General features: G+C 59.4%; 1 protein-coding gene across 4 annotated transcripts in view; it reads right to left on the bottom strand.

The window, feature by feature from the left end:
• Positions 1 to 439: 439 nt before the first annotated feature.
• Positions 440 to 12,936, bottom strand: part of SNX25 (sorting nexin 25) — a 24,218-nt gene continuing 11,721 nt past the window's right edge. For all 4 annotated transcript variants that reach the window (XM_061575844.1, XM_061575846.1, XM_061575845.1 and 1 more), the window contains exons 10-20: positions 12,303 to 12,806; positions 10,162 to 10,350; positions 9,452 to 9,583; positions 8,557 to 8,703; positions 7,783 to 7,896; positions 6,352 to 6,516; positions 4,875 to 4,995; positions 4,437 to 4,503; positions 3,578 to 3,759; positions 1,543 to 1,643; positions 440 to 1,223 (exon numbers count right to left, since the gene is read on the bottom strand). In XM_061575844.1, the coding sequence (XP_061431828.1) occupies positions 1,056 to 1,223; positions 1,543 to 1,643; positions 3,578 to 3,759; positions 4,437 to 4,503; positions 4,875 to 4,995; positions 6,352 to 6,516; positions 7,783 to 7,896; positions 8,557 to 8,703; positions 9,452 to 9,583; positions 10,162 to 10,350; positions 12,303 to 12,806 (1,890 nt within the window). In that variant the 3' untranslated portion in view covers positions 440 to 1,055. The remainder of the gene's footprint in view (positions 1,224 to 1,542; positions 1,644 to 3,577; positions 3,760 to 4,436; positions 4,504 to 4,874; positions 4,996 to 6,351; positions 6,517 to 7,782; positions 7,897 to 8,556; positions 8,704 to 9,451; positions 9,584 to 10,161; positions 10,351 to 12,302; positions 12,807 to 12,936) is intronic.

Genomic DNA, 12,936 nt, shown 5'->3' with positions numbered 1-12,936 from the left:
CTTCTGTGGAAATTGAGAGCAGGCAAAGACTCTAAAACGCAGGACGATTCGAAACGTGGAGGGAAAAAACAGGAGGATCCGGAGAGAAATCCACGCGACCACGGGGAGTGAACTCCAAACACACAGCGGTCGGGATCGCACCCACGACCTCCCGCATACCAGGCGAGGTAGTCGACATCTCCTGGCCACGGCAGCGCCCCAAGTGCCCCCGCCTCCCTCGCCCACTCCCCTACCGCCGCGCTATATTCACACACGACGTGTAAACAGCTCAAGTCTCAACGTCGACCGATCGACGTAAACGTCGGCACGGCCGCTCCGACCTCCCGGCGGCTGCCCCCGCGTTGCCGTCGGCTACCCCCCGGGGCTCCGCCGCAGTCCGACGTTCCGTCCCCCACGCGTACTGGGGGGGGGGGGGGGGGGGGGGCTGCTTCTGGGTTTTGAAAGGAACCTCCCAGGAGCCGAACTGCGAAGTGGCGTGTTACGTCACCCAGCGCGTTACGCCCAGTGCGTTACGTTACACCCAGCGCGTTACGAGACCCCCCCCCCCCCACTCTCTAGACGCCATGCTACATGTAAGCGCGGCAGTGATCTCTCTATCCCTACGGTGCCCACAGGGTGCAGGGGGTGCGTGCGAGTGTGTAAACCATTGCCGCTCACAGCCAAGTGGGTAGACCCTGTAAGAACTTAAGAGGGTGACGATGACGACGATGACGACGACAATTGGTGAAGGGAAGCGAGCATGAAGCCCAGGGACCCAAGCAGCCCAAGCACGGGGTGCCACCCAGATTCATGAGACAAATTGGGGTGAGCAGAACATTACCAGCTCGAGTTCAAGTCGTCGTCAACGCAATGCTCCGAGTGGCATCGCTCACATCACCCTGTCTCTACATCACCATCACACATCACTCCGTCTCTACATCACCATCACATCACTCCGTCTCTGTCTCTACATCACCTCCATCCACCCTGCTCCACCCTGATCCACCCGCTCCACCCGCTCCTGGCGGCGAGATGCAGGGAGGGGGGCGAGCGAGGGGCGAGTTCACGGGGCAAGCTTAGTCCAGGTTGTCGTCCGTGTCGACGGCGGCGGCGGCGCTGGTGGTGGTGACGACGTTGGCGGCTGCGCCGGCGGTGGCGGCGGCTGCGGCCGAGTGGTCGCGTGGACGCTCCACCAGCTCCTTGAGCTCCGGACACAGCTCCAGCAGGAACATCTGCAGCAGCACCTGATGCACGGGGACCAGAGACAAAGATCCCCCGTGTAGCCTTAGCGGACTGTTGGGGCAAGTGCTTCACTCACCACCCATTGCCACCACTCAGCGCCACTCACCACCACTCAACACCTCTCAACACCACTCACCATCACTCACCACCACTCACCACCACTCACCACCACCACTCACCATCACTCACCACCACTCACCACCACTCACCACCCATCACCACCACTCACCATCACTCACCACCATTCACCACCACTCACCATCACTCACCACCCATCACCACCACTCACCATCACTCACCACCCATCACCACTCCACTCACGTAAATGAGGTGTTTGTTGGCGCGGTTCTCCTGCAGGCCAGCGAGCACCTTGAGGGTTCCGTGCCGGGCGTTCTCCGCTCCCACCAGGCCCTGCAGGAGGTCTGCACGCAGGGGCAGCATTCACGCGCACACGGACGCAAAGCGCACACGATCACACGGCGCACTAACTCACACACACACACGGTGCGCGAACTCACACTCACACACGACACACTAACAACTCACACACGGCGCACTAACTCACAACTCACACACGGCGCACTAACTCACACACACACACGGTGCACGAACTCACACTCACACACACACACGGCACACTAACTCATAACTCACACGGCGCACCAACTGACAAACACACGGTGCGCTAACTCACACTCACACGGTGCACTAACAAAGACAAAGATCCCCCGTGCAGCCTCAACAGACTGTCGGGGAAAGTGCCATTAGCGTGGAGCGCCTACGAGGGCCGCCACTGCACGCGCCCGGCCGCCTTTGTCTCCCCACTGCTGATATTTACACATCGCACCGGGAACTAATTTGAGGCCGAGTCTACCTTGGGGAGGCCCAGGACAGATTAAGATGACGGGAATCGAACCCGGGTCGAACCTACACACACGTATGCGTGGGCACACAACAACAACCACCACAACCATCGCCATTCGCCACTAAGTGGCGGTGACCTCACCACGGCGCCTGTGCCAGGCTAGGTGCACTTTAAGGCCGCGTGAAGTGTGGAACGCTCGCTGGCAGGAGGTCACGGGACAGACCCAGGTGCCATGGGTCGACTGATTGAGATGAATGACCGATACACCACCTGTGCCTCCTACTGTGCCAACTTGCTGTGCTTTAGCCAACCGGCGCTCCGCTCGTTGTTGTGAGCGTCGCCCTCCGTTATTGCTGGAGGGCGACTGCCTCCAGCTGCCCAGTAGCAGCAGTAGCGTCCTTCACGAGCCTCCTCCACCCACCCTCACTCACTGCCACTCACACTCACCACCCCCCCACCATCCATCACCCCGCCACCCACACTCACCACCCCACCATCCATCACCCCGCCACCCACACTCACCACCCCCCCACCATCCATCACCCCGCCACCCACACTCACCACCCCCCCACCATCCATCACCCCGCCACCCACACTCACCACCCCCCCACCATCCATCACCCCGCCACCCACACTCACCACCCCCCCACCATCCATCACCCCACCACCCACACTCACCACCCCCCCACCATCCATCACCCCGCCACCCACACTCACCACCCCCCCACCATCCATCACCCCGCCACCCACACTCACCACCCCCCCACCATCCATCACCCCGCCACCCACACTCACCACCCCCCCACCATCCATCACCCCGCCACCCACACTCACCACCCCCCCACCATCCATCACCCCGCCACCCACACTCACCACCCCCCCACCATCCATCACCCCGCCACCCACACCACCACCCCCCCACCATCCATCACCCCGCCACCCACACCACCACCCCCCCACCATCCATCACCCCGCCACTCACACTCACCACCCCCCCACCATCCATCACCCCGCCACCCACACCACCACCCCCCCACCATCCATCACCCCGCCACCCACACCACCACCACCCCACCATCCATCACCCCGCCACCCACACTCACCACCCCCCCACCATCCATCACCCCGCCACCCACACCACCACCCCCCCACCATCCATCACCCCGCCACCCACACCACCACCACCCCACCATCCATCACCCCGCCACCCACACTCACCACCCCCCCACCATCCATCACCCCGCCACCCACACTCACCACCCCACCATCCATCACCCCGCCACCCACACTCACCACCCCCCCACCATCCATCACCCCGCCACCCACACCACCACCACCCCACCATCCATCACCCCGCCACCCACACTCACCACCCCCCCACCATCCATCACCCCGCCACCCACACTCACCACCACCCCACCATCCATCACCCCGCCACCCGTGACGTAGCCACGGAGGGGCCAGGGCCGCGTGTGGTGCCGCCCCGCACACCTGGGATGTTCTCAAGGAGCCGCTGGCGTGCGGACGCCCGGGCCTCGCGGGCGTGCGTGGGCGTGCGCGCGGGCCCGGCCGCGGCGAGGCGCCCGTCGGGCCAGTAGGCCTCGCGCAGCGCGTTCACGTACGACGCCACCATCGTCTCGCTGAACACAAACTCGATGCTCTCGCCGATCTGTCTGTGAGCGGTGGGGGAGGGGGGGGGTGCATGGGGGAGATGGGGGAGGAACAGTGGAGATGTTTACACGCTTGATGTTGAGTGCTCATGTTCTGGCTAAGTCGACCTAGGGGAAGCCCAGGACTGCTGTGTGTACACATATATTTCACTCGTCACTGACGTGGGGCCAACATCCGATCTTTTCTGCGGAGCGAACCAGCGTGCCACCGCTCCAAAGATAAAGATCCCCCGTCTAGCCTCGGCAGACTGTTGGGGCAAGCCCTGTTAGCGAGGGGCCCATAAAGGCCGATGCGGCACTCGAAGGGGTCAGCGGCCAGCACCACGCCCAGAATCAAGAATATTTATCCCGGACAAATCCTATGAGCCATAAAGCTCTTTAACACGCCGGACCGCCTTTGTCTCCCCAATGAGTGTCAACACATGGGAGGAGATCGGAGCACCCGGAGAGATCCCCACACGTGCGAGGGGGAAACGCTCTATCCTGCCCTCTCCCGGCAGAGGCAGGGCACGGCTTCCTCCTCGGCGCTCACGGGAAGGCGTCTCTGTGCACGGCGGTCCACCAACCCTCGCCCGCCGCTCCCTCGCCCGCGCTGGAGCAGCCACCAGCACCGCCGCACCGGCTCAAGGGAGTCCCAAGACTTTCCCGGGCGAGCGGACGAGCGCCAATCTGACCCTCACCTGTTGATGGTTCTCCCGAAAGTGATCTGCACGAAGCCCATGAGCGTCTTCCGCACCCACTTAAACACTGCACGCGCATGCACACACGACGACGGACGGAGACACACACGTTGTTGGGGGCGAGGGGTGACGGTGACGCCTTCCGGGGCGAGATCGGAGCGATCCCGGGGCGTGCGCGTAACCGTGGCCGCACGGTCCGGAGTGCGTTACGGTCGGGTGGAGGACGAGACCCGGACGGTGCAACCTTCATTGTGTGAACCGGAGGCTTGAGATTCTGGTGACGTGATGCACGGTGTTTGATCCCGAGTGGTCTGGAACCCACGATGTGGAGTGAGCGATGGCCAATCTGTGATCTAGATAGCACCATCTGGAGGGTGCAGTTCAGATCGTGCGGTCCGTGTCGTGCGATCCGTGCCACGCGATCCGTGCGGTCCTTACTTCCGCGCAGCTCGAAGATCTCCCCGAGGAGCAGGAAGCAGGGCTCGGCGATGGAGTCGCGCCGGCTCAGCAACCCGTCCACCTCGGAGTCGGAGAGGTCGCTGTCGCTCTCGTCCTCGTCCTCGCGGCGGGGACACCGTGCCACAGACAGGCAGGCGGGCAGACGGGCAGGCAGGCAGACACGCAGACAGGCAGACAGACAGGCAGACAGGCAGACAGGCAGACGGGCAAGCAGACAGGCAGACGGGCAGGCAGACAGACACGCAGACAAACACGCAGACAGGCAGACGGGCAGGCAGGCAGACACGCAGACAGGCAGACGGGCAGGCAGACAGACACGCAGACAGGCAGGCAGACAGACAGGCAAACACGCAGACAGGCAGCCAGACAAACACGCAGACAAACAGATAAATAAATATAGAAAAGACAGATAGACGGGCAGAGGGACCGCAGCTCGGTGGGATTCAGTTGCGCTGTGGGTCAGTGTGTGGGTGTGTGTGTGGGTGTGTGAGTGTGTGTGAGTGTGTGTGAGTGTGGGTGTGTGAGTGTGTGTGAGTGTGCGTGTGAGTGCGTGTGTGTGAGTGTGCGTGTGGGTGTGTGAGTGGGTGTGTAGCTGTATGTGTGGGTGCGTGTGTGTGAGTGTGCGTGTGTGCGCGTGTGTGAGTGCGCGTGTGAGTGTGTGTGAGTGTGCGTGTGAGTGCGTGTGTGTGAGTGTGTGTGTGTGAGTGCGCGTGTGCGTGAGTGAGTGCGCGTGTGTGTGTGTGAGCGTGTGTGAGTGTGCGCGCGTGTGTGAGTGTGAGTGAGTGCGCGTGTGTGTGAGTGCGCGTGTGAGCGTGGGTACGACTTGACTGCGCGCCTCACGTCCTTGTGGGTGAGCAGGTGTGTGAGCGTGGGTACGACTTGACTGCGCGCCTCACGTCCTTGTGGGTGAGCAGGTGTGTGAGCGTGGGTACGACTTGACTGCGCGCCTCACGTCCTTGTGGGTGAGCAGGTGTGTGAGCGTGGGTACGACTTGACTGCGCGCCTCACGTCCTTGTGGGTGAGCAGGTGTGTGAGCGTGGGTACGACTTGACTGCGCGCCTCACGTCCTTGTGGGTGAGCAGGTGTGTGAGCGTGGGTACGACTTGACTGCGCGCCTCACGTCCTTGTGGGTGAGCAGGTGTGTGAGCGTGGGTACGACTTGACTGCGCGCCTCACGTCCTTGTGGGTGAGCAGGTGTGTGAGCGTGGGTACGACTTGACTGCGCGCCTCACGTCCTTGTGGGTGAGCAGGTGTGTGAGCGTGGGTACGACTTGACTGCGCGCCTCACGTCCTTGTGGGTGAGCAGGTGTGTGAGCGTGGGTACGACTTGACTGCGCGCCTCACGTCCTTGTGGGTGAGCAGGTGTGTGAGCGTGGGTACGACTTGACTGCGCGCCTCACGTCCTTGTGGGTGAGCAGGTGTGTGAGCGTGGGTACGACTTGACTGCGCGCCTCACGTCCTTGTGGGTGAGCAGGTCTCCCGGGAGGCGCTCCAGGAGGTTGGCCAGCGAGAAGCCGGAGCTCTTCTTGCAGCTGCCCGTCGTCTTGAGGTAGTCGGGCGAGGGCGAGAGGAAGGCGTACAGCGCCTCGCTCTGACACAGCTTGTCGTCGAAGAGGAGCTTCTGCAATGGGGGGGAGGACGTGGGGGGGCGAGGAGGTGGAGGTCAAGGCTAGCTTGACGAGCGGGCGGGCGAGCGAGATAGCAGGCGGGCGAGCGTATGAGTGAGCGAGCGAGTGAGAGATAGCGAGCGAGTGAGAGATAGCGAGCGAGTGAGAGAGATAGCGAGTGAGTGAGAGAATGAGTGAGCGGGCGAGTAAGCCTGTGAGTGAGAGAGAAAGTGAGTGAGAGACTGAGAGAGAGAGATAGCAAGCGAGAGAATGAGTGAGATAGCGAGTGAGTGTGTGAATGAGTGAGCGAGTGAGTGAGAGAGATACAATATGAGTGAGTGAGAGAATGAGTGAGAAAGATCGTGAGTGAGAGAGCAAGCGGGTGAATGAGTGAGCGAGTGAATGAGTGAGTGAATGAGTGAGAAAGATAGCGAGTGAATGAGTACGTGAATAAGTGAGTGAATGAGTGAGCGAGTGAATGAGTGAGAAAGATAGCGAGTGAGAGCAAGTGGGTGAGAATAAGTGAGCGAGTGAATGAGCGAGTGAGAAAGACAGCGAGCGAATGAGTAAGTGAATCAGTGAGTGAATTAGTGAGCGAGTGAATGAGTGAGAAAGACAGCGAGGGAATGAGTAAGCAAGCGAATGAGTGAGTGAGAATGGTACCATGTGAGTGAGCAAGCGAGTGAATGAGCGAGTGAGAAAGACAGCTAGGGAATGAGTGAGCGAGTGAACGGGAAGCCTTCACTCAGTAGTTGATATTTCGTGAAGATGGTAGCCGAGTAGAAAAGTGGTCACTTTGTCATTACCGGAGAACCATTGCGTTTCTAACGGAGCTCGGAATGAAACCAACGCCGCTGGTTAAAATGAGGCGATGGGTAACAAAGTAGTTGAGTTCTCTCTACGTGGAGGGACGGACACGGGAGGAGGCAGACTGTCTGGCAAGTCGATTCGTGTTGGAGAGCAGATCCACAACATTTACAATCCGAGTGTGGATTTGCTCTCCAACACACCGGTTAGTGCTGTACTAGCGACGAATTGGCACGTTCTGTTTACGTGACAAACCTTACTTATTGGCTGTGTCGGGTGGTGGCGGGTTTAACGACACATTTTATTTTACGCGATCTAACCCAAAAAAATGTCCGTGATAGATGACACTGGTCGCGAAAGCCTCCGTGTTGAACTGATCACTGAAGGCCTAACGGAACAGAAGTGGCCTAGGACCGACAAGACCCTTAATCCGGCCCCGTCACGGTGTGTTGTTTCGTGTCGCGGCTGGGTACCTCCAGGAAGAGGTTGAGCTGGTTCTTTGACTTCTCCAGGAACTTCTGGTCGATGGATTTGAAGGGGATCTTACTCAGGGTGGGCAGAGGCATTTTCTTCAGTGCAGGGCAGCACTGCACGCACAGAGTTACACAATCAAAACTAAATCCTCCCACCCACCTCCCCTGCCCGTGTAGCCTTTAAGAGACTTGTGGAGGCAGTTAACATCTCCTAGCCACCGTGGCATCACTGGTGTTGGGCATGAGCGGGTCGCCCGGGGTTCGTAGCGCAGCGCGCTAACCACGACGCTACCGCTCCCCACCACAGGACCAGTTCAGATAATCGTCACTGGTGTTGGCCGTGAGCAGGAATCGAACTCGGGTCGCTGGGTTCATAGCGCTAACCACTACACTACCACTTCCATGCACACGCACACAGACACACACAGACACACACACACACAGACACACACACACGCAGCGGTTAGCTCTGCGCTGCGCTACAAACTGAAGTTCGATGCCCGCTCGCGGCCAACACCAGCGACGATCATCGGAACCCCCTCCTTGGCCTTCCCCTAGGTCGACTCGGCCTAAAAACGAGCGCCCGCTGCCGCAGCGCGCATCATAAAACAACCCGCACCGGGGAGGCTCCGGCCACGCCGCCCGGTCGTCACGACGCGTCGTCGGCCTACGCCGGCGCTCGCCGCTTGCGGGGGGCCGCACGGGGCGTGGGGTGGGGGGGGTAGGGGGTGTGGGGGAGGCGGGGGGGGTGTGGGGGGCGGGGGGGGGTTGCACCTCGCAGAGGCGGCGGTGCAGCCGGTGGAAGTCGGCGAGGGTGCGGGACACGACCCAGCCCATGGAGGAGGCCGAGGGGCGCTCGGCACGGCCCAGCTGCACCATGATCACGTAGCACGGCACCTGCTCGCCGCCCTCCTCCTCCGCCTGGGGAAGCCGTTCCCGCGCACACGGACGCAAAGCACGCACGGTCACACGCAGCACTAACTCACAACTCACACACACGGCGCACTAACTCACACACACACACGGTGCGCGAACTCACACTCACACACGGCACACTAACTCACAACTCACACACAGTGCGCGAACTCACACTCACACACGGCGCGCGAACTCATAACTCACACGGCACACGAGGGGGTGGGTGGCCAACACCACGCCAGGCCGCCTTTGTCTCCCCAGTGACGATGTTTACACACCGCATCATTTGACAAGACAAAGATGTTTGTTGTGTGTGTGTGTGAGCGACATGCACACGTCTGTACGTAACGCAAAAACAGATACACAGACAGACACACAGACACAAAGACAGACAGACAGAGACACAGATACACACACAGACAGACACACAGACAGAGACACAGACACACACACACAGACACACAGACAGACACACAGACACACACACACACAGACAGACACACAGACAGACACAGACACACACACAGACACAAAGACAGACAGACAGACAGAGACACACACACAGACACACACACAGACACACACAGACACACAGGCAGACACGCAGACACAGACACACACAGACAAACACACACACAGACACACACACAGACACACACAGACAGACAAACACACACAGACACACACACACACAGACACACACAGACACATACACAGACACACACACAGACACACGCCACACGCGTGTCACCTCGCAGTGGGAGATGGTGGCCGTCCACTGGCCGATCTTCTCCCACCACGTGTCCGTGCGCTCGATGTGGAAGTCCAGCTCCTGGCACTCCTTCCTGAGCGCCGCGATGTCACTCTCCAGCTTGCCCACCATCTGGGGGCGGGGGGGGGGGACGCAGCGGCTCGTTTGTGCTCACTCGTTTGTATTGTTCTGTCTCGTTTGTATTGTTCTGTTTGTCTCGTTTGTATTGTTCCGTCTCGTTTGTATTGTTCTGTGTGCATTGTTCTGTATGTATTGTTCTGTGTGCATTGTTCTGTGTGCATTGGTCTGTCTCGTTTGTATTGTTCTGTGTGCATTGTTCTGTCTCGTTTGTTTTGTTCTGTGTGCATTGTTCTGTGTGCATAGGTCTGTCTCGTTTGTATTGTTCTGTGTGCATTGTTCTGTATGTATTGTTCTGTCTCGTTTGTATTGTTCTGTGTGTATTGTTCTGTCTCGTTTGTATTGTTCTGTGTGTATTGTTCTGTGTGTATTGTTCTGTGTGTATTGTTATGTCTGTGTGCATTGTTCTGTCTCGTTTGTATTGTTCTGTGTGCATTGTTCCGTCTCGTCTGTACAGTGTCTCATTTGTTCCATGTCATTTGTCCCGAGCGTTGTTGCCGTGAACGAACAAATGAACGAGCGCGGAGTCACCGCCACCGCCACCAGGGTCGGCGTGACGACGGCCGCCGCACCTTGCGGTCCGGCTTGGGGGCGGTGAGGATGGAGGCCAGCGCCTGCCGCTTGTACTCCAGCTTCTCGCTCAGCTGGTGCAGCTTGGAGACGGCGGCGTCCGTCTGCTCGCAGGGGGGGCTGCCCCCGCCCCCCGCGCCGCCCCCCGCGCCGCCCCTGCCAAGGCCACCGCGGCCGCCACCCTCCTCGGCCTGCGTGGGGGGGTGGGGTTGGGGAGGGGGGGGTGACAGCAGGAATAGAAGCTCAAGTTTTATCGTCGTTGTCATCATCGGCAGAGGCACGGCATTATCTTTGGGTTTTTTGGTAAAATCACGTAGGTGAAAACTAAATAAAATAAAACAACTAAATTAAACCACGACGTTTCGGAAGCAACACAAGCATCGGTCATCAGGTGTGACTGCTCCAGCAAAATTCATACGCTACTTGCTGGAGCAGTCACACCTGATGACTGATGCTTGTGTTGCTTCCGAAACGTCGTGAGATTTAATTTAGTTTATTTATTTATTTAGTTTTCACCTACGTGACTTTACCGAAAAAACCAAAGAGTATGGATCCTTGCAGTCACGAAAACTTCAAATCTAGAATTAATACAGCACTCTCATCAAGAGCCTTATCACCATGAACAACAACAATCGTAGCATTATATTATCATCAGCAGCAGCAGAAGCAGCATTCCCATCGACAGCAGCAGCAGCATTATCTTATCAGTACGGAGGCCTTTGGATAAACACCATCTCCTCCACCCCCTACCGTACAAACTTGGCTGGACACTGCAAGTGCAAGAAGAATAGCAGCCGTCGTGACACCAGCAACAACAAAGCGTGGGGAGAGGCCGGGTGCGGGCAGTGGTGTCGATGTGCGATTGGCCTAAAACTCTGGCTCGCCATTAAACGCGGCACGCGCGGCGTGCGGTTCCTGCTGTGGCGAGCATGCATGTGCAAGCATACGTGTGTGCATGTGCGAGCGTTTGTGTGCGCGCGTGTGCGTGTGGAAGTGCGAGTGTGTGTGTGTTCGTGTGTACGTGCGTGTGTGTGTGCGCGTGCGAGTGTGCGAGTGTGTGTGCGTGCGCGTGTGAAAGTGAATTTGCACGGTCAGCGCACACTGAGTTCCGCGCGCGTGCGGGAGCTGCTGCTGCTGCTGCACTGCTGGTAAGTGCCCCGTGGTGCCCGTGTGCTCGCGATCTCTCTCTATTCTTTCTCTACCATATGTCACGAATCACAAATTGGGTTTCCCTCAGTTTGGATCGTCGTGTCGATTTGTGTGACGCTAAACGCTAACCACCACCGCCACCACCAGCGGACGGAGGCAGTCAAACCACGGGATGAGGGCTTGAGCTGCTGTTATCACCTTACGATGATGATGACGACGATTGCTGGCTGGAATCTCCAGAAAAACGTCTTCAGAGAAAAATTGTCAAAAGTTGCTCGGGCTTTTCAACATCCCCCCTCCGCCTCGGGTTTTGCCGATCAACTAAAATCAATCGGCACGTTTTCCCTGCGCGACGTGACAACTCCATTTCGCTCGCTCTCCCGCTGGGCCGGTGGAGGGGGGTTACGGTTACATAAAAAGATACAAATTTTCACACGGCGATTCCGAGCCCAATAATAACCGATCGTGCTACTTGGGGAATGTTTTTCGGCAAGAGATTGACCCAAGTCTGCGATTGCAGCCAAACGCGCACCTCCCCGTTCAAACGAGCAAACGGCCGCCATCAGGCTCGGGGCCAGTGGTGGAAATTCCACATTACCGTGGCGGGGGTTTAGTCTGCTGCCGGATTAGCCGACATCGTTAGGGACTGTCGGCACGAATGCTGTTGGCGAGCGGGGGGTGTGGCGTGTGTGTGGCGGCGTGGACAGCACCACACGTGCCTGGGTGCCTTTTGTCTCGGCGGCGGTGAAGTTCGTTTTGAGGCTGAGTCGACCTAGGAGAGGCCCAGAACTGGTTCAGTTAATCATCGAACGATCGAACTCGGGTCGCTGGGTTCATAACGCAGGATGCTAACCGCAACAGTGCACAGACACACACAGAATTGCACACAAGGAAATGCGCACGCACCAACACAATTATGCCAAAGCCTCCCCCCTACTTCTGCCCTCCGCTGCTGCCCTCTGCTGCCGCCCAACACAACAGCGGCCGCACTCACGCGAGCGCCAGCGCCTCCATCTTCGTCTCCCTCCTCGCCGTCGTCTTCTTCCATCTCCTCCTCCTCCTCCTCGTCCTCCTCCTCCTCCTCCACCACTTCCTCCTCCACCACCACCACATCTTCCTCTTCCTCCTCCTCCTCCTCCTCGTCATCTTCCTCCTCCTCCCCTTCCTCCTCGTCGGCCGCCCCGGAGCCCCGCACGACGGCAGAGCGGCGCCCCTCGGCCCGGTCGGGGGCGGGCGGCGTGCCGGCGCCCGCGTCGCCCTCCCGGGCGCTGCCCGCCAGCCACGCCTCGTAGGCCCGGCTCACGAGGAACGAGGGGTAGTACTTGTCCCGCAGCGAGGAGGCCACGCCCGCCTGGATGCCGTGCAGCACCTCGGGGCCGCGCTCGCCCGAGATGCACTCCTGCACCGCGCGGTAGCTGGCGCGGTCGACCGCGATGGCGCGCCGGCTGTCCACGAAGAAGTCCTGGTAAATCTCGCCCACGATCTGAGCCGTGTCGGTCTGTGCGGGGGGGGGGTGGGGCGTAGGGGTCGAAGGTCGGAAGGTCAGCGGTTTAAAGGAGCAGTGGCCAGTTGTGAAGAAGTAGAATTCCCAGAGCGAGGCTCTCCCATCAAGTGATTTAAATCGGAGC

Source organism: Lethenteron reissneri, chromosome 59, assembly GCF_015708825.2.
Source record: "Lethenteron reissneri isolate LAM-NWPU_2019-01 chromosome 59, ASM1570882v1, whole genome shotgun sequence".
Classification (NCBI taxonomy): domain Eukaryota; kingdom Metazoa; phylum Chordata; class Hyperoartia; order Petromyzontiformes; family Petromyzontidae; genus Lethenteron; species Lethenteron reissneri.
Note: the sequence above shows the minus strand (reverse complement) of the source record. Positions and strands in the feature narration are given on the sequence as shown.